General features: G+C 51.5%; 1 protein-coding gene across 1 annotated transcript; it reads right to left on the reverse strand.

The window, feature by feature from the left end:
- Positions 1–583: 583 nt before the first annotated feature.
- On the reverse strand, positions 584–20661 carry LOC102949270 (WT1 interacting protein). The gene is made up of 8 exons (XM_042970273.1): positions 19945–20661; positions 14837–14938; positions 5356–5423; positions 5140–5202; positions 4845–4975; positions 3981–4032; positions 3250–3318; positions 584–2052 (listed from the first exon to the last, which is right to left on the reverse strand). Exons 1-8 carry the CDS (start codon positions 20627–20629, stop codon positions 1912–1914), a joined length of 1311 nt encoding a protein of 436 aa, XP_042826207.1. The 5' UTR covers positions 20630–20661; the 3' UTR covers positions 584–1911.
- Between the last annotated feature and the right edge of the window lie 1122 nt (positions 20662–21783).

A 21783-nucleotide genomic window follows, 5' to 3' on the forward strand; every position in this document is an offset into this window, starting at 1 on the left:
TTGGGATCACCTCCTCCAAGAAGCCACCCTTATCCTGTTGAAGTCCCCTTCTCAGAAAACACACACTTCCCCCATCTCAGACAACCTCTGCGTTTAAATAAACAGTTAACAAACACTAAACTTCCCGTGTACTTGCTTCCTCAGCCCACCAGGGGGCCTCCCAGCTCCAGGCCTCAGCCCAGCTGGTCCCTAATGGCAGCCACTCCCTCTCCTATGAATCCCAAGAGGCAATCCGGGCAACCTTCTGGTTCCTACACAGTTTCCCCTGCTGATGATCCTACAAGCAAAAAGACCCACATCTAAGAGGAGGGAAGGCAGGGCAAGAACAGTTGCCAAGAGGAAGTGGCTCAGGCACAAATGGACTTAAATCGGAATATTCCATTGATAGGGCGCCTGGGTGGCTCGGCTGGATAAGATTCAGACTCTTGATTTCAGCTCATGTCATGAGCTCACCGTTCGTGGGATCAAAGCCCCGCATCAGGCTGTGTGGGAACAGGCCAGAGCCTGCTTGGGATTCTCACTCTCCCTCTCTTCCTCTCCCCCGCTCACACTCTCTCTCTCAAAATAAATAAACATTAAAAAATATTCCATTGATGGCTTATCATGATTAGGGGTCTCTTGCCACAGAAACCACCCACAGTTGCAAATCCAACATAAGCCATCACTGAGAAGTCCTAGCTTCCCAATGCTAGCGTGTCAGAAAGAAAATTAATCTACATTCCCCCAAACCACATTAGGTCACTGCTCTTCAAACGCTGACACAACAAAACCCCACATTATTCCAAAGTCTGAAAAGCAAACACATATTTTGAAATTTTAGAGGGATTTATACGAAAATAGTAAAAACTACGACGTTTTTCCCACCTGGAAACTAGCTATATGATCTCCAAATTGGACATCTGTTTTTTTGTAGTTTTTCTAAGAAATAACAACCGTGGGCCAAGTTTTTAGAAGAAAACTATATTCTTTCAAAGAAAATGAAAATATTCTCAAAGGAAAAACTTAATTTAAGTCAAATCATACGCTTTTGTCGTGGAGCCCGATACAGAGTGCTTTCCTGCAACAGGTGTTCTCCCTGCCACGGGGACAGGGCGCCCTCTCGTGGTCTCTCTCGACCGAGCCCTGTGGCTGGAAATTTTGCGTGAGAAGGTTCTTTTCCCAAGGCTGAAGGATGGCGAGGGGAAGGGGGCCGAGGGGGAAGCGGACCCCAAGCCAGGAGGCAGGGATGGGGAGACCCGGGCGGGATTGTGGCTGAAAACACCCTTCAGAATTCCGGTGGCCAAAGGCAGGGCTCCTTTGAGGGCCCCACTCCACAAAGGTGTCATTCGTCTCCCCCCTCCTGTGACCCCGCCCAAAAAAGGACACCATTCCCGCCCACCAAAGGCGCTTATGAGACACACAAACACGCGTGCCCTCCGCCAACCGCCACCTGCCAGACCACCCCTGCCCCGAGGAGCGATCCTTCAGGCGGAGCCCCTTTTGAACAAGGAAACACTCCCGCCCCCAGGCCAGCGCGAGGAGGAGGAGGAAGGCGGCCCGCGCCCCTGCTCGCGACGGCGGCGTCCTCAGCTGGTGCCCCACGGCAGTCTGGGAGCCCGCCCGGGGCCGCGGGGCGCAGCAGCCCCGGGAACGCAAGGCCGGCGTCGGGGGGCGAGGGGGTAGGGTCTGGAAGGAAGGGAGCGGCCGGAGGAGGCACAGACGGTGAATAAATAGAAGCAGCTACGCCGCGGGGCCGGCCCCTCGGACAGCAGCTTGGTGGCACGTGGGTGGGGGTGGGGCGGAAGCGCGGCAGCGGCGTCCCCCGTGGGACACAGAGCTCCGACTCCGACCGGGTCACCCGTCCCGCCCGGGGGCGCTCTCTGTCGCACACACGCACGCACGCGGGGCCGCAGCGCGGGCTCCTTTCCCGGCTCAGAGCTCCGTGACGTGCACCGCAGGTGAGGGGAGGGGCCCGGGCCTGAGGCGCCGCAGGTGGCAGCGGCGGCACAGCAGGTGGCCGTCCAGGGGGTAGCAGCGGCGTCCATCCTCCCCACTCAGCTGCAGCCCGCAGTCCTAGAGAAGAACACAGCCCCAACCCCAGAGTGAGCGAGGGCGGGGGGGGGGGGGGCGCCTGAGAGTAATGGGGCGGGGCAGATCTGTGGGGCCCTGTGCAACTTGCAAAGGGCTTTGACTTTGATTGGGGGCGGGGGACAGACAACAGACAAGGCAGGCCAGGGATCTCTGAGAGAAGGGAAACTAGAGGTAAGCCGTACAACTGCCCAAGTTACTACCTGAAGGGATTGTCCAGGCTGCCCAAAGAGGGCCCAGGGGTCTTCTTGAATTGCGAATTTGGGGAGGCCAAGGCAATTAGAAAGCTCAGAGTGGAGTATCAGGAAGGAGAGAGCTACATGTGCCAATGACTCCCAAATTCCTACACCTGCAGCCAGAGTCTTTGAACTCCAGCATGTCTAGCTCTCGGGGGATCCTAATAGACACCTTCCAACCCCCAAACTGCCACATTTAGTCACTGGCCGAATCCAGTCCCTTTCACTGCCTGACCTTCACGCAACTCAGTTTACCACCCCGAACCCAGGACCACAACCTCGCCTCCAACAACCTCCTCAGGGAACCCCAGCCACCCTCCCTCTTCCTCCATGCATTCTCTGATGGCAAAGAGCACCCTTTCTAAAATCCTCATGCCTCATGTCATCCTTTTGCATCATTCTCCACTGCCCTCAGAAAAAGCCCATACTCTTCAGCTCATATATAGCCCCATGTCCCCAGCTCCTGCCAACTTCTCCAGTGACACAAAACAACACGTTCACCCTCACACCTAAGCACATTCTGCTTCCACTGCCTGGAAGTGCCTTTCTTACTGTGTCCTTGGCTAACTCAGTCACTTTTCAAATCTTAGCTTGGGTGTCAGCTCCTCCAGAAAGCCTCCCCTGATTCTCCAAGGCCTCCTATGTGCTCTGACAAGCCCTATAGGCTCCAGCCCTGCCTGAGTGCTCATCGCTGCCATAAGAGTAGGGACTCTTTATTTTGTTCTCTGTACATCCCCAGCAGCCCCACATGCTGTAAATCCTCAGTAAATATTTGACTGAATGAGAAACGGGCTGAGAACATATCTTGGGGAGGGCTCTCTAGGGAGGACAGGGAGAATGGGGACATAAACAAGGAGGTGGGTCCACAGAACACCTAGAGGAAAAGGAGATCCATGTGGAGGGGGACCACAGTAGCCACCAGCCCTCCAGGAGGGCCCAGGCTCACCTCACAGTGGTAACACTCCACATGGTAGTCTCTGTCCATGGACACCACACGGATGGTTGTCTCACAGCCCTGGAGGAAGAGATGGGGTTTTGCACACAATTGTGTGTAGTGCACACACCTACACAACACGGTCTTGCCATGGCAGGTGTGCATTCACGCCCACGTGAGCACTGGCTTCAGTGCTTCCGCGGGCAGAATGGCATCAGCAGGTGCACAGGAATGGACGTCCTCCTGCAGCTACACCCAACCGCACACACACACACGTCCATGAGGGCCGTCACACAGGTGTCAAATGTGTGTATACGTGTTCTCTTCAGTTCTTTGCAGTCAGGAAAGACCCGAGCCAGTCCGGCCTCCCCAGGCACGGCAGCTTGGGGCAGAACCAATGTGTGGGAGACCCCATGCCAAGAGAGGTGCACCACCCGATGGGGTCTCCTGCATAGACTGCATCCTCCTCTTGTGTGCTCCTCCCACCACCTCAGCCTGCAGAGCTAACAGACCCAGGGGGCGATCCTTACATCCGTGGGCAAAGGAGCTGAGGGCCACCGTTTCTAACTCATGCAGGGACACGTGCACCCTGCGTGCATGGCCACAACGCAACCCTCGGCCCTGAGGGATATGGGGCGGGAGCATCCGCATCCCTCCCACAGGGGCCCAAGACCTGGGGCCAACCTGGGGCAGAGGCCAGGCTGGGCCAGACACCTGATCATCTCCAGGTGAGTGGTTCCTACCTGTGCAGGGAGGATAGGACGGGCACAGGAGGCACATTTCGGTGCAAAAACCCTGGAGGAATAAAGAAAACCAGAAGTGACCAGCTGCCAGAGGCCAAGGGCCCAAAGGCAGACCCACCCACAGTAGCCCCATGACCTGGCCCAAGCGTCAGAACCCCTTTCCTTGTGTGGACACACTGGTGTGGGAGAAGCCTCTGCGGTGCCTTCTTGGCCTTTTAACTGGTTCCCAATTCACTTCCACCCCATCACCTCCTCCAGGACGGCTTCCGTTTCTCCCTACCCTCTCCCTCACACTTCCTATGAGTTCCCTGCCCCCTAACATCCAGGTTTGGGCCACCCCTAGCTGAGACCCCTGCAAAGCCTGGCTCCACACTGAGTACCAGAGATCCATGCGGGGCACCAACCCCATGCAAGGCTGTAGCACAAGACCAGAACTCTGAGGGCTGGGCCTAGAGCCACAGCTGGGGAGAATGGACTGGCCTCTCACATGGATACCAGACAGGCAGGAAAGGGACTCTGCAGAGACTCCCAAGCCACCACCCCAGGCAGAAGAGGCCAAACCTGGCCCTGGGAGCAAAGGGATAGATGCTGGGTGGGGCAGCGAGGAGGGCCCCCACCACTAGGAGGAGGGGCGCACGCAGGTAAAGGCGGGGAGAGGAAAGAGATGGCTGGTAGCTGAATCACCCAAGAGAGGGTTCAAGGCAGAGAGCCATGCTTTGCCCCAGCCGCTGAGCACACAAGGGGAGGCTGGAAATAAAAAGGCCAAGAATGGAGAACACAGACAGGCAGGCTGGAAAAATGCTTCCTGGGGAGGCAGGAGAAACAGCGGGAGTCACACCCGCCCCCACAGTGCTGGCCACTCACGTGTGATAGTCTCTGACGCAGTAGATGTTGTTCTCCACGTCCACAGTGAAGGGCACCCCGTCCAGGCACTCGTTACACACTGAGCACCGGAAGCAGCCTGGGTGGTAGGACTTCCCGAGGGCCTGCAGGATCTGGGGGTGGGAGGCACTGAAGGGTCAGTGCAGACGGAAGGCTCAGCACAGCCCCCAGAAGAGGCTCTGGTTCTGAGCCCTCGGCAGGTCTGCAACAGGTGAAAGGGTGGGTCCTAAGACCACCCATGTCAGAGGGGTTCCAGGAGGCTGGGGGAGGTTCTCACCATCTCCATGATGAGGTGTCCACACACACTACACTTGTCGGCTGTTTGCTGGAACCCAGAGTACTGAGAGGAGACCAAGGATCCAGGATGTTGTGTGACAGAGGGGCGGGCACTCCCTGCCCAGCCAGCACCTGCCTCCTGGGCCCAGGTCTCCATGGGCAGCAGGAGGGTCCCCTCCCCTCCCCTGGCACCCGCCAGGGCCCAGCTCTGACTCACCAGGAAGTCCTCCTGGCAGTATACTTTCTCACCCACGTTGTAGAACGCCTTCCCTCGAAGTCGTCTCCCTGCAAGGGTGAGTATCGAGAAGGGGGTCCTTGGGCCGCTGGAACCCAGGGATGGGGCCCCTGCTTCCATGTCTCAGGACTCTCCTCCAACAGACGAGAAGCAGATTATGGGCAAATTTTAACATTTCCCTTTCATATTAGGCTACTACTGTTATAATGATAAATCTTTTTAAAAGATTAAACAGCGGTGCCTGGGTCACTCAGTCAGTTAAGTGTCTGACTTCGACTCAGGTCATGATCTCACGGTTTGTGAGTTCAAGCCCCACATCAGGTTCTGTACTAATAGCTCAGACCGTGGAGCCAGCTTCAGATTCTGTGGCTCCCTCTCTCTGCCCCTCCCCTGCTCACGCTCTGTCTCTCTCTCTCAAGAATAAACACTAAAAAAATTTTCTTTTTTAAAAGATTAAACACACTGACAGGTTGTGTTAAGAGGTTGTCATTTTAGGGGCTCCTGGGTGGCTTGGTCGGTTAAGCGTCCGACTTCGGCTCAGGTCATGATCTCACAGTCTGTGAGTTCGAGCCCCACGTCGGGCTCTGTGCTGACCACTCAGAGCCTGCAGCCTGTTTCAGATTCTGTGTCTCCCTCTCTCTCTGCCCCTCCACTGTTCATGCTCTGTCTCTCTGTGTCTCAAAAATAAATAAACGTTAAACAAAAAAAAAATTAAAAAAAGAAAAAGAGGTTGTCATTTTAAAATATATTCACATCAGGGGTGCCTGGGTGGCTTATTCGGTTAAGTATCCGACTTCGGCTCAGGTCACGACCTCACAGTTTGTGAGTTTGAGCTCTGCGTCGGGCTCTGTGCTGACAGCTCAGAGCCTGGAGCCTGCTTCGGATTCTGTGTCTCACTCTCTCTGCCCCTCCCCTATTCACGCTCTGTCTCTCTCTCAAAAGTAAATAAACATTACAAAAATAAAATAAAATGATATGAAATGAAATGAAATGAGATGAAATGAAAATAAAATAAAATAAAATAAAATAAAATAAAATAAAATAAAATAAAATAAAATAAAATAAAATACGTTTGCTTCAGGGGGACTCAGAGCAGACATTCCAGAATGAACTGTCATCATCCATGAACATAAGAAGTACAACTCTCACCAGGTAACAAAGCCCCGGTGAAAGAGGTGTCCTTGTCAAAACAAGAGCCTCAGCAGACCCGGCACAGCTATTAGAGGCATCCCGTCAGGAGAAACTCCACAGTGCCTAACCAGGAACGGGAGGGAGCATCCTCCCCGTGATAAAGGGCCCCAGTGAGAAACCCTCAGCTGACATCAGACATAATGGTGAAATAGTGGCTGCTTTTCCCCTTAGGGTTCGGCATTGGACTAGAAGCCCTAGGTCGTGCAATGAGATGGGTGAAAAAAAATAAAAGCTTGGAAAGGAAAAAGAACTGTCTTTAATCAGGATGTGTAGAAGATCATAAGGAATCTACCAAAACAAACAAACAAGCAAACCCTACTAGAAGTAATAAATGAGTTTAGCAAGGTTGTAGGACAGGTGGTCAGAATATGAAAATCAAATATATTTTTATATTCTGGTAACAAATGATTGGAAAATGAACGTACAGTTTTTAAAACAGCATTTATAATAGCATCCAAAGAAAAACAAAAACCTGTAAAATACTAAGAGGTAAATGTAACAAGAGATGAGCCTGCCCCTCGCTCTGCCAAACCAAACTTTGCTGAGAGAAATTTCAGAAGACCTACATGAATAGAGTGATAAACCATTGCTGGAAGATAGCTCTCCATTGGGTCTCTCACATTTCTGCACATCTTACAGAGGAATGGCAGCTTTCATTGTGAATTACCATCCCAAGGACATTTGTGGACCAAACCACTTACAAACCAGACATTGTGGGGCGTCTGGGTGGCTCAGTTGGGTAAGCATCCAACTTCGGTTCAGGTCATTATCTCATGGTTTGTGGGTTCAAGCCCCATATTGGGCTCTCTGCTGTCAATGCAGAGCCCACTTCAGATCCTCTGTCTCCCTCTCTCTCTGACCCTCCCTCTCTCTCTCTCTCCCTCTCTCAAAAATAAACATTAAAAAAAAACACAGATAGCTATCTCCCTCTGAAGTAGAAAGCAGGCTTGTTTGGTGTCCAATATAATACAGATGCTGTGTTCCTCAGAAACAAGGGTCAGAGAGCTTTGCTGGCAGCCCATTATAAAACATCAGGGTTCCCTAAACTCAGGGTTCTCTAGCCATGACACAGACCCAGACCCAGACCCACTGCATGTGCGGCATTCACCTGGGTCACTCTGCGTCACCCCCGTGGGACTGGTGCAGAATGATTCAAACGTGAAGCTCATCCTGCCTGCCGTGCTCTGAGCCCCTGCCCCCAGGAGGCTCATGTCTTCAGTCAGCATTGGTGACACAGTGGCAGATAAACTTACCAGCTTGCAAGTAGGGAAAAAAAACCTCAGTCCTTGACAATCAACTTCAAACTTCAAATATTCTGATATCAGTTCTCCTCAAATTGATCTATATATTCAATGCCACACAATTAAAATCCCAGCATTCTTATTTCTTTTGTGGAAAATGACATTCCAATTCTATTTTGGTTTTCTTCTTTCAAACCCTTGTGCTGAGGGCTGACTTCCAGTTCTAAAATTCATATAAAAATACAAAGAACCTAGAATAGCCAAATAATCTTGCAAAAGATCAACAATGCTGGAAGACTTACCCTACCTATCTTAAAACTTAAAGTAATCAATACAGTGTAATATGGGAATAAGGAAAGACAAAAAGATCAGTAAAACAGAAGAGACTGCAAAAATAGACCCATAGATATTTCAATAAACAAACAAGTGGGAAAGCAAAGTCTTTTCAGCACAAGGTGCTGGAACAACCGGAGGAAAAAAATCAAATATGGAAAAAAAAAATGAAACTCTATTCCTTGCCTCATACCATACACAAAAATATAATACAAAGTGGGTTATCTACCTCAACATAGAAATGAGAAACTTAAGGGGCACCTGGCTGGCTCAGTCAGAAGAGCATGTAACTCTTGACCTCAGGTTGTGATTTTGAGCTCCACACTGGATGTAGAGATTACTTAAAAGTAAAATATCTAAAAGATTAAAAAAAAAAAAAAGAGAGAGAGAGCGAGACTTAAAGCTTCTAGAAGAAAACATAGGAGACTATCTTCATGACTTAAAGGAGGACCAAAAATTTTTAGGTTACAAAAACAAGAACCATAAAACAAAAAAAAATTACATATTAAATTTCATCAAAATTTAAAATTTATCAAAAAAGTGTATCACTAGGGCGCCTGGCTGGCTCACCCAGAAGAGCATGCAACTCTTAATCTCAGAGTCATGAGTTCAAGCCCCACATTAGATGTAGAGATTACTAAAAGAAATAAATAATAAACTTAATTAAAAATATTATTCATACCGGGGCGCATGGGTGGCTCAGTCGGTTAAGCGTCCGACTTGGGCTCAGGTCATGGGTTCATGGGTTCGAGCTCCACGACAGGCTCTGTGGTGACACCTCAGAGCCTAGAGCCTGCTTCTGATTCTGTGTCTCCCTCTCTCTCTGCCCCTCCCCTGCTCACACTCTGTCTCTCTGTCTCTCAAAAATAAATGTATGTAAAAAAAATTTTTTTAATATTATTCATACATTATATATGAGTATATGAGTTATATATGAGTATATGTATATACTCAGAATATACATATCCTCACAACTAAATAATTTAAGACAAGTAACTCTCAATTCAAAAGCTGAACAAAAGACCTGAACAGACTTCATAAAAGAAGATATAAATAGTCAAGAAGCAGACAAAAAGATGCTTAACCTTATTAGTCATCAGGGAAATGCAAATTAAAATCACGAGATACCACTTCACACCCATTAGAATGGTTAAAATTAAAAAGACTAAAATATCAATTGTTGGCAAACACGTAGCAGAACCCAACTCTCTAACATTTCTAGTGGGAGGAGAAAATAGCACAACCCCTTTGGAAAACAGTTTGGCAGTCTCTTATGAAGTTAAACATACACTTAGCCTATGACCCAGAAATTCCACTCCTTGGAATTTACCCGAGAGAGAGAGAGAGAGAGAAATGAAAACATTTGTCCACAAATGACCCGTACGAGAACGTTCACAGCACAATCTATTATCTGTCAATAGTTGCACAGATCAACAAACTGTGGCATATTCATACAATAAAATCTTACTCAGCGATAAAAAGGAGTGTGCTACTAATATACAGCTTAAAAAAAAGAGGCATGCTTAACGACAACAACAAATCAGTCACAAAATAGTATACATTTGACTTCATGTATATGAAGTTCTAGAACAGACAAAACTAATCTATGGTGGTAGAAATCAGAACACTGGGGGGTGCCTGGGTGGCTCAGTGGGTTAAGCGTCCAACTTCATCTCAGGTCATAGTCTTGTGGCCCATGAGTTCAAGCCCTGCATCAGGCTCTGTGTTGACAGCTCAGAGCCTGGATTCTGCTTTGGATTCTGTGTCTCCCTCTCTCTCTGCCCCTCCCCCGCTTGCACTCTACTCTCTCAAAAATAAACATTAAAAAAAATTTTTTTAAATAAATAAATAGAATATTCCCTGGGGAAATGCACCTTCAACACAGACATCAACAAATTCCCACAGACTGACTTTAAAAATTATACAGTTTTTATATCAAAAATTATAAAACCATGTGAAGAAACAAGGTATCATGACCAAGAGTGAGGAGAAACAATAAACAATTGAAGTGGGACTTCAAAGACATCAGATATGGGGACAATTAGACACAATACAGAATACAAACATGTAATACACTTACAAAATAGAAACAGATGTCCAAAACATGAGATTACAAAGACTTCTTGGACATTAAAAGCAATAACTGAAAACAAATTTAAAAAGGTAAACTGGACTTTACTGTGACTTTCTTTTCATCAGAAGACATCAATAACAAAGTAATGAAGCAAGAATAGGTTAGGAAAAGAATTTATAACACATATATCCAACACACAACATGTATCCAAGGTGCACAGAGAACTCGCACAAAGCAATTTAAAAAAAGTCAGACCACCCAACCTACAAATGGGCAAAAGACTTCAACAGGCATTTTTACAAACAAAGGCATTCAAATGGCCAACAGAGGGGCGCCTGGGTGGCTCAGTCGGTTAAGCGTCTGACTTCAGCTCAGGTCACGATCTCGCGGTCTGTGAGTTCGAGCCCCGCGTCGGGCTCTGGGCTGATGGCTCAGAGCCTGGAGCCTGCTTCAGATTCTGTGTCTCCCTCTCTCTCTGCCCCTCCCCCGTTCATGCTCTTTCTCTCTCTGTCTCAAAAATAAATAAACTTTAAAAAAAAAAAAAAAGGCCAACAGAGACATAAAAAGGTGTATGAGTTTTCACTTCTCATCCAAGAAATTCAAATTAAAATCTCATTAATAGGGTGGCTCAGTCGGTTAAGCCTTGATTAAACCTTCCCACTCTTTCAGTGGGAAGTCGGTTAAGCCTTCCCACTCTTGATTTCAGCTCAGGTCACAATCTCACCCATCGTGGGACTGAACCCTGGCTCGGGCTCTGTGCTGGCAGCACGAACCTGCTTGGGATTCTCTCTCTGCCCCTCCCCTGCTGCGGCACGAGTGTTTTCTCTTTCTCTCAAAAGAAATAAACTTAAAAAAATAAAATAAAAAATAAATAAAATCTCATTAATATACCATGCCACCCCCACTAGAATGAAGACAGACAATGCTGGTAGGAAGGAGGAAAAACTGGAATTCTAATACATTGCCAACAGGATAATAAATTGCTTCTACTATGGGAAACTACTTAGCAGCATATATTGAAGCCACACAGATGCTACTCTAGGACCCAGAAATTCCACTGTTAGAAAAATAAATACAAATGTCCATCAATGGACACAGACGCAATACTCATAAAAGGTTTATTTATAATCCCCAAATTATGGAAACAGCTCAAAAGTCATGTGCTGATGACTGGGAAGGGGCATCAGGGACTCTTACGGGGTGATGGAAATATTCTACCCTTTGATCTGGAGGGTGATTACATGGGCACGTAGACATGTACAAATGTATCAAGCTGGAATATACTCAAGATGAGTGTGTTTTACACTCTTCGTGTATTTTCAATCTTGATAAAAATGATCAAAAATGTTGAGGCAGATTTGAGAAAAGAAACAAAAAGAACTTCTAGAAATAAAAAAAAAAATTCAATCACTGAAATAAAAAACTCAATGAAAGAGTTCAATAGGAGATTAAACACAGTTGAAGAGAAAAATGAATGGTCTGGATTTTAGCTTTCAGGAGACAGATCTGAGGAAATTAAACAGAATGAGAGGCAGAGAAGTGCATAATATGAGGGAGAGGTTAAGAGACACAACAGAATGAGAAAACCTAATGTTTCTAATTTGAATTCTAGAAGTAAATAATAGAGAGAATGGGAGAGAAGCAATTTTTGAAAATAAAATAGCTGAGATTTTCCCCAAGTTGGAAGTCAAAATGAATCCCAAGCAGGACAAATAAAAGAAAACCGAGAGCCACACACATCAGAGTCAAACTACAGAAGAATACTTTAAATTATTTGTCCTTTTTTCTAATTGATATGTGAAAGTATTTTAAATATTTAAAAATTTTTAACTATTAAATATTTGCTGGAAAATAATCCTTAGAACTTCTGCATGTGGCAGTATATGGGGGTTTTTTTATGTTTATTTATTTTTGAGACAGAGAGAGACAGAGCATGAACAGGGAAGGGTCAGAGAGAGAGGGAGGGAGACACAGAATCTGAAGCAGGCTCCAGGCTCTGAGCTGTCAGCACAGAACCCCACGGGGGCTTGAACTCACACACCATGAGATCATGACCCTGGCTGAAGTTGGATGCTTAACCGACTGAGTCACCCAGGTGCCCCAGTATGTGGTTTGTTTTATCAAATGCTTCATGGGGTCTTTTAATGAACCAGGGGTGGGTTTTTTTTTTTTTTTTTAATGTTTATTTATTTTTTAGAGAGAGAGTGCACGAGCAGGGGAGGGGCAGAGAGAATCCCAAGCAGGCTCCCCACTGTCAGCATGGAGCTTAATGTGGGGCTTGAACTCACAAACCGTGAGATCATGACCTGAGCTGAAATCAAGAGTCAGACGCTTAACCGACTGAGCCACCCAGGCACCCTAAAAATAAAATCTTTTTTTTAATGTTTATTTATTTTTGAGAGAGACAGACAGAGAAGGACAGAGCATGAGTGGCAGAGGGGCAGAGAGAGAGAGGGAGACACAGAATACGAAGCAGGCTCCAGGCTCTGAGCTGTCAGCACAGAGCCTGACGCGGGGCTCAAACTCATAAACTACGAGGTGGTGACCTGAGCCCCAGTCGAACACTTAATCGACTGAGCACCCAGGCGCCCTGTAAAAATAAAATCTTTAAAATAAAAAAAAATGCTGAGTGAAAATTGCTTCAAATTTGGAAATCTATTCACAAACTCTGAAGTAAGTGTGAGGGTAGAATCAAGACATTTTGGACACAGCAGAATTCAGAACACCGACCTCCCAAATGCCCTTTCTTAGACAACGACAGCAAAATCTTGTGGACATTGTTCCACAGCTTTGATTCTTCTCTTCTCCTCCAAGATGCGTTCAGTATTCAGCCTTACCTCAGACAGCCTGCTGCATTCAAGGGAAACCTGAATCCATTCCCATTATCCACAGGCGGGCTTCATTAGTATAAACATAACTCCTCTTCCCTTGTTATGGCATTGGTTCAGAGACTCAGGCAAGTCAGTCAATCAACCATAGCATTCAAAACAACCAAATAAACTGGTTCGGGAATGGATGTGTGAGATACTCTGGCCAATGACATACAAGGAGATATACGCCAGGTGCTTTCTGGAAAACGAGTTTCCAAAAACATAACCAGAAGAGATGCCCTCTCTTCCTCCAGACCAGTGGTGTGCCAATGAAAGTCTCCAGCTGCCTCAGACATTTCACCACCATAAGAGAAGGTGCCCTAAGGAAGACACCAAACCCAAGGGAAACCCAGCCAAGCTATTCATAGGGCCTGAGACACTAGATCAATCTCAGCCTGAAGCCAGCCCAATCTCTGGGCTCCCAGTTCACTGAGCCAAAAAATATTCTTAGAGGTTAAGCCTCCTCAGCAGTTTCTCCGTTATCTGCAGCTAAAAGCTGCCAGGAAATAGTGGATTCAATGCAGGGAGTACACATGGGAAGGCACAGAATGAGCACTCCACAAGGGTCCCAGAGGGCAATGAACTCAGAGTAAAGAGAGGTGAGAACCTCCCAATAGAAACTCTGCAGGATGCCTCATATAATGGAGCCTCTGGGGAGGCGGGAAGTGAAGCTATATAAAGTAAGCCAATACAAGGTGTGTGTGTGGGGGGGGGGGGGGGCGCTAAAAAAAAAAAAAGAAAAAATGCAGGAAAAGTAAAAGACTATAGGACAAAAACGGGGTGTAATCACAGTATAATTCCTCGCTCTGCAGTGGATTTTTAAATAGTCAAGGAAACATAAACCTGGTTTACTGACTTAACCACAGTTTACGATTAAAGTACACTGACAAAACAGGAGAGAAGAGAAAAAGGCGGTGGCAGAACCTGTTCCTCAGCTGTCACAGCAAAAGTGTCAGTCAGTCTAAAAGTGCTACATCAAGAAACAGCACGGTATGCTTGTTACAGATACGGAGGTGTCTTCTAGAAGAAATTGCCAAAAAATACCAAGTGGCTGCCTCTGGGGAATGGGACCAGGAGTAGAAAGGTGAGTGGTTTTTCACTCTTGCAAAAAGAGCTTGTCAGCACTATCTGACTTAACACAGTGCATGTATTACACTTCCACAGGATAAAACATTGACGTGTTTAGTATAAATTAATGAAAGATATTTGCTTAGGGGCAAAGCCTCAAGGGATAGTAGTAGAATCAAGAGAGCAGATGTATTAGGTTGGTTAGATAATGGTTACTTTTTTCTTTTCGTAACTTTGTCTAGGTTAAATTACAACATTTATAGCTTATGTATGTAAGTATAGCTTATGTATGTATTATAGCTGTATGTAAACTTGGGAGAAAAACTAAATTGCAGGGAAAAGACCAGCCCCACACCCAGGCAGGCAGAAAGCACAGCACTAGCTCCATGCGCCCCACGCAGGCAGCCAGGAGACATCAGTGCCCTGCACAGGACGGAGGCCCCAAAGCTGGGTGAGGGGCCTCCTTTCCCGGTGGCCACCAAAGGCGCCGGTTCCACACCTCCCTCCCCAGGGCCCAGGACATCTTCCCAGGGGCGTGGACCTCCCAAACAGGCCAGGCCTAGGAGGAAAGGCACTACAATTCAGCCTCCTCCACACTCCAGCCTGGGCCAGAGCAGGGTGGTCCATCAGCTTGGGACTTGGGTGCAAGAACATGGTGCAAGAGGGCCGGGGAAAAGGATACCTACCACAGGAGTCGCAGGTGAAGCAATCTGTGTGATACAGGCTCCCCATTGCCTGGCATGCCTGCCTTGCCCCGTAGATGCCAAGCCCACACTTGATGCAGATACCTATGGGAGAGACGCAGGAGAGAGCCCAGGTTAGCACCATGACTGTCCTAATGCTGCCTAACCCTCAGCGAATAAACTTCCTGAGCCTTCAGTTACCAATGGCTGACCTGGCGACAATAATGGTATCTGGGGGTTTGTTGATGTTGTTTCAGGATTCAGAGGTAAGCAGAGCACCGGGCACAGAGTCAGGGCTAACTGATGCCATCCTTGCCATCAAAATATTAATGACACGTGGGGGCACCTGGGTGGCTCAGTCAGTTGAGGGTCCAACTCTTGATTCTGGCTCAGGCCACGATCTCACAGTTCACGGGTTCAAGCCCCGCATCGGTCTCTACGCTCACAGTGCAGAGCCTGCTTGAGATTCTGTCTCCCTCTCTCTCTGCCCCTCCCCCCACTTGCTCTCTATCTCTCTGAAAATAAATAAAAATAAACTTAAAAAAATATTAATGACATGTTTATATTAGAAAGTCATTCTGGGTCCCTTCACCGGTGACCTGCTCTTGGACTGAGGGAAAATCCTTTCTGCGGTCTGTGAACCAGAAAGAATAAAGACCACACAGGCACACCCACCCCAGCCATGCTTTCCTCATCTGTGTCCTAAGGTGAATTGATTCTCGTTTGATCGGCACAGCGGCCTTGCTGGCCTGCCGCATGCCCCACAGTGTAGCTGCTGGAGACTCGGCAACACGCCGAGGAAGGCACGCTCAAGGAGCCTCTGTTCCAGCGGAGGGAGACAGACGACAACAGGTAAATGAATAATATCTCTGGTGGAAACAAGTGTGTGAGTTTTAAATTAGGGTGGTGAAGAAGGCCCCAGTGACCAGGTGATATCTGAGCAAAGGTCTAGAGGAAAGAAGGGAGGAAGTTGCCATGCAGGCATCTGGGATTACTGGTAGAATTGGGGATCACCCCTACCAGCACAGGGTGGGGTGCCCGGCAGGCAGGGGAGGGGTAGTAAGGAAAAGGGTGACCAGCAACGCCAGGGGGAAGCCCGGCACTAGTCCCGGGGATTCCCTGGCCAGCCCTCCTGAAGACCCAGAACATGGGCGGCCAGCCCAGACATCAGAAGCCCCCCTCACAGTTACCCGGGATCTCCTGTACTCCACAGGGCATGAAGACAGGCTCCACTGGCCCTTGAGACCCTAAATCTTCTGGATGCTCCGGGACATGCTCCCTCACCCTCTCCCTCTCCCTTTCTACCACCTCTCTCTCTCTCTCTCTCTCTCTCTCTCTCTCTCTCTCTCTCTCTCTCTCTCTCTCTCCCCTTAACGTTTAACTATGGTTGAGCCTCTTCCCCACCAGCACCACGTCAAGAAAGTCAAGTCAAGAAAGAAAGCTCAGTCCACATTCAGCCATCTCCTAACCGTGCACACCTCCAGACCTCCCATCCCGAACCTGCTAGCCGTGGGACCAGCTCCTCCTCCTTCATGTCCAGGCTATGACCCACACCTAGGTTTCTGGCTCTTCTCCCTTCCCAGCTCTGTTGGGTACTCCCTGCTCAGTCCTGGGCCTCCCATGCCTGGGTTTTTTTCCCCAGGGGAGGGAGGGCCAGCTCAGATGCCCTCAAAACCAGGTAGGAAAGTAAAGGTGGCTGGTGGGGACCCAGAATGGAGAATGGAGAACAGCAATTATTCCATACTGAAATTAATTACTAACTCAAACGTTTTGAGTATGCAGAAGGCCAACATGCCTGCAAGTCTCCACACGTGGCTGTCCCATGGCTCCCCGGGCAGTCCGGCCTGCTGCAATGGCTCAGCCTGCGGAGGGCTCCTGGTGATCTGCCCCAGTCCACACCTCTCTCCTGAGTCACTGAGCCAGCTCCCAGATGGCCTCAGACCACCGCAGGTCTAGAACAGAGCTCTGGATTTCCTGCAAAACTGCTCTTGCCTCAGCGTCCCTGCTCAGGAAACGGCACCTGTGCGTAGCTCGGTTTCAGGGAGCATCCAGGTCCACCCTCCTTGTCTCCTCCAACTGTGAATCTCAGCAACTCTGTTCCCTAATTTTGACTTCATTCCCTCCCCTCACTCCCACTGGCCTGATTCAAAGTCATCAAGTCTCATCCTAAAGTCCGTTTCAAGAGTGTCCTCAAGGCATCCCCGCCTGGCCCCCAATAATCCATCCCACAATCTGCAGCTAGACTTCCCTTTGGCAAGTAAAAATGACCTACCCCCTCACCCTTACTCTTGTCCATCAAGTCTGAAAACCTGACCTCACCTTCTTAAGTTACCACAATCCACAGTGAAGAGTAAAAGTCAGTTTTCCACGGGAAGCAGGATAGGAGGTGGGGCAAGAGGAGAGGCTATGACCTTGTATGATGATTAGCTTTTGGTTCCGTTTGCTTTTTTTTCTAAATACGTGCTTTCGTCTCTTTAATAAAAAGACACTGACGAAGGAGATGGAGTACACACGAAATTCAGGGAGCACAGCGTTTCGAAGAGAGGGGACTCCACCTGTGGGATGGAACAGTGAGACCAGGCCACCGAGGCCTGGCAAGCACCTGCGCCGGGCCGCCACCAGGGTCCAGCAAGAGCTGGCTCAGTCCCCTGAGGGGAGACAGATGGCTGAGGGGAGATGGGAGGCGGGCAAGCAAAGGCGATGCCAACCAGACACTGGGATGGGAAGAGGTGGGCATGCCACTGAGACTTTGTGACCAAGCAGGTGTGGCTTTGCTTTTTCCTTGCCATTTTTTTTTTTTTAAGAAAGACCCTTTCATTAAAGACATATTTATAACCAAAGAAAAAGGTCCAGTGGAAAGAGGAAAGCTGAAGATTGGAGGAGGTGGGGGTTGGAGGTGGGATGACCCTGATCCTCAGATCTAGACGGGGATCTGATAATAACGGGCAGCCTGCAACGGCTGACCTCAGTTTTCTCAGCAAAATAGAAAGCAAGCTCAGGGACCAGAGGGAACAGAAAGATTGTTGAGGGAATAAAAGAGGGAACTGACCAAGGCTTAGGGCGACGGGTGGCACCCAGAAGATCACAGAGGTTCAAGACCATCAACGCCTATTGGTACAGCAGCAAAAAAGGGGGGCAGCAGTCCTGGCTCAGAGTCAGAGTTCTGCAGGGCAGAGGTGATTCAAGGAATCAGAGGTCCTGAGACCAAGAGGCAGAACCGAAGCGAAACAAAACCAGGGTGTGGCCTTGGGAGGAGGTGGCTCAAGAGAAGGCAGGGAGGCCACCAAAGTTCAAGAGGTTCTGGAAGTCTGAGGCTATTGGCTGGCTCCCAGCAGCGGAACTTGGTGAGGAGAGATGGGAAAGTTCTAAAGCCATCAATGAACGGAGAGAGGGACCCGGAGGTCAGCAAGTGCCAGGGCCAAGGAGAAGGGGTGGCCCAGAGAGGAAGACCCACTCTGAGGATGTGGTATAGCAGACATCACTTGAGCTCATGCTACCTGTAGACTTCCTTTTGCAAAACTGTGTATGATTCAAGTTGAATTGTATGAAATTGCCACTTCTACGGCTCCGAAAGGTCAAATATCAGCACTAAGTTATCAGCAGTTCAAGCAAATAGTTGCCCATGTTTTTAAAAATTAGGAAAAGGTTACCCAGATCTGGCTTCTCTTGGGAAAAAAGGTGTACCATTGCTCACCTCCCACTCCTGGGTGGATTCAATGGGCCCTTTCGAAAGGATGAGCCACCAGCTTATGCGGTCTTGTGCGGTCAGCCCTTCACTCTCTCCCTGCCTGCTTGGGTCTGGCCACCTCAGCTTCGCACACAGATACGTGAGTAACCTCAGAGGCTCACAGAAACCACCCCGACGTGGGCCCTGTGGTGCCCGGGGACAGGAGACAGGCAGTCTCCCCCAGAGAGAGCACTGGAGGCGTTCTCTTCAGAAGCCCACCCCAGCTTCGGCTCCCGGCACCTGCCGGGCTCGAGAGGCCAACAGCTTCCTAACTCACCTCCATGCTTCCAGGCCATCTGACAGCAGCCACAACACCTACCAAACCACAAATGCTCACCCCCATGTTCCCAGATGAGCTCAAAACTCTTCTGCGTGTCCCTCCTAAAGGCAGACCCACCCTGTGGCCCACGTAACCCCTGGGCGCAGAGTAGAACAGTCCACATCCTCACATGCCTCCTTTGGCCCACATTCTTCCTTCTGCCTGGAATGCCCCCGTCTAGCCTGTCACATACAGCCTCCTCCTCTCTCAAGATCCAGTTCAGGGCGGTCCTGAGCTGCTAGCTGGAATGAATGCATGAAAAGATACAAACCCCAGGACAGCCCAGTCCTGCCCAGCAAGATAACCACCCCCACCCTCACCCCCTCAGAGCCAGGTGCCTCTGCCTTCCTGCTTATCAGTAATGGAGGGAGGGAAGCCCCCTCCCCAGGCCGCCTCTCAGAACCTCCAGCCTCAGTAAGAGGCCTCCGAATTATCCAAAGGACTAGGGATCAGGAGGCCGGGGGCAGACTGGGAAATGGAGGCCGTAAGAGACTGGTGGGCTTTGAAATGCTGTGAAGCAGGATTCCCTTTGGAAACAGCCCGCATACACCACACAGCCCAGGGTGTGGTGTGGTGGGCCTCAGGGTGGGCGTCCCCTCCCTCACACACTCTGCCCCCTTGCCACTGCCATTACCAAAGCTGCAGGTCAGGCGGGTCCGGTGGTACCCGGCCCACCGCACCTCTCTGCTCCTGTCCACTCCCCACACTCCTGGGGGGAACGGGGGCACCAGTCCCTACAGTGCTGGGGTTGCCCGGCTGATCACGAAGCACAGTGCAGGAGGAGCAGAGGCACGTGCCAAGGGTTAAGAAGAAATGACCCGAAAATGGCTTATTGTGCCTATTGGCATGACTTTTTCTTAAAGGTAAGGCAGTGAGTGCATCAACTCACTTTGCCGGAACCCCTTCTTAGGCCAGAGACCTACAGTCAAGTCGCGGCTGTAAATAAACCTCGGACCCTGCGGTTCACACTCACACACCCTCTGCCCAGCCCCACGGAGACTCGCTTTTCTCACCCCGGCCCACCCCGCGCTCTCCCCCGGCCGAGCCACGGCCAAGCTCGCTCACCGAAGTAGTCCCGCGCAGTGCGCGCCTCCAGCGCCCGCTCCAGCTCGCGGGTTAGCGCCTCCAGCCGTCGCTCCGCCGCGCTCGGGCCGCCCTCCCGGCCCGCGGGCAGCTGCAGCGAAGGCAGGGGGAAGGGGGCCGGCCCCGCAGGCTCCGGGGAGCGAGCCGGCGCCGGGCCGGCGCCGGGCAGGAGCAGGTCGGCGTAGGCGCCGGCCGAGCCGCGGGAGCCGAGACTGGACACGCTGGAGCGGGCGCTGCCCACCGACGGCGGCCCGGGGCAGGGGCGCGGGTCCGAGCGGCCGGAGCGCGGGCTGCCGTGGCGCTGGTCGTAGCCCAGGCTGATGCCGCTAGAGCGGGCGCTGCCACTGCCGCCGCCGCCGCCGCCGCCGCCGCCGTCGGAGCCCGCCAGGCTGGCCCGCGGGCTGCCCGCAGGCTGCGCGCTGAGCTCGGGGGCCGCCGCGCGCCGCGGGCCTCGCTCCCCACGGCTCAGTCCGTCCGCCCCGGCCTCGGGGCCGCCGCCGCCGCCCTTCCCTCTGCGGCCCAGCGCCTGCGCCGCCTCGTCTCCCGGCGCGGGCCGCGCGCCCCGCCGACCCCGGCCTGGAGAGTCGCCGCCCGGCTCCAGCTCCCGCAGGGCCAGCCCGGCCAGGAGCAGGGCCGCCTCGTCCGCGGCCGCCCGGGAGCGCTGCATGGCCCGGCCCGCCGGCCCTGGCGCGTCACCTCCGCCTCCGCTTCCCGCCGCGGCTCCGGCCGCGCCGCCGCATCGTCCGCCCCAAGCCCGGAGCCCGCCCCGGGACCCCTGGGCGCGAGGCGGGGCGGGGCCGGCGCCGGGCCGGGGTCGTTCCGCCGGCCACGCGCGGTCCGGGGGCCGCGGCGCTCCGCTGAGTGGCGCGCGCGGCGGAGGAATGCGCGCTCGGAGGCGCCGGGCCGCGCCCCCTCCTCCCGGCCGCCGCGCGGGGGGCGGAGGGACTCCTTTGTGGGGGCAGGAATGCGAGGAAGGAGACGGCGCTGCGGCCTCTGGAATGCGGGGGGAGTGGCGGCGGCGGCGGCGGCGGCGCGGCGGTGGCCGCGCTTCGCCGAGAGCTCGGAGGGGCGCGGAGGCTGGGCTTGGACGCCGGGGCGTGCAGCTGGGAGCTGGCCTCGGCTGTGGCGCCGCGGTGCGCCCGGGGCCGTAGGGCCTCTGGAAAGGTCCCACATTCCCGCGGGCTGAGCTGGAGGCGGCTCCCCCAGTCCCGGCCGGAATAAGAAATGCGAGCAGTTGACAAACGGTTCCCACATCCTCCCATCTCACTAACCAGCGCCGCCACACTTTCAGGCGCTGGGCCGGACTAGTTCAGCCCAGGGCCCAAGCGCTGCGCCTGCCCCAGGACCCAGGAGAACACTGCGTCGCGTGCAGATGCGCCCCCAGGACCTCGAGTGACCCCTCGACCCCCACCCAGCCGGTCCCGGAGCCAGCCAACCGGCTGCGCGTCGGTTTCAGGAGCCGCCGACTACTTAGTGGGGAAGGGGCCGAGTGCTGGGAGCCAGGGTTGGCTGGGGACAGGTCGCAGGCCCCCAAGGCCAGGCCAGGCCGGAAGCAGGCCTCAGGCTAAGCCAGTGGGCTAGTGAGCCCCAGATGTGGCCACCGCAGGCAGTCACGAAGAGCTGTGAGGACACTCCCTTTTTCCAGCACCTGCCTTCAGGGGCCCCGGGTGAGGCACCAAGGAGGCTCCCGGAATCACCTGCGCTGCCACAGGTACTGGGACGGAGTGGGGCCTCAGGGACCACATTGGGGAGGGAGGAGCAGTGAACGAGAGCTAACTAGTGCTTTGTCTCCCCAAAGCACAAGCTACCGAGTTCTTGTCC

The sequence above is a fragment of the Panthera tigris genome, chromosome E2, assembly GCF_018350195.1.
Source record: "Panthera tigris isolate Pti1 chromosome E2, P.tigris_Pti1_mat1.1, whole genome shotgun sequence".
NCBI classification, from domain to species: Eukaryota; Metazoa; Chordata; class Mammalia; order Carnivora; family Felidae; genus Panthera; species Panthera tigris.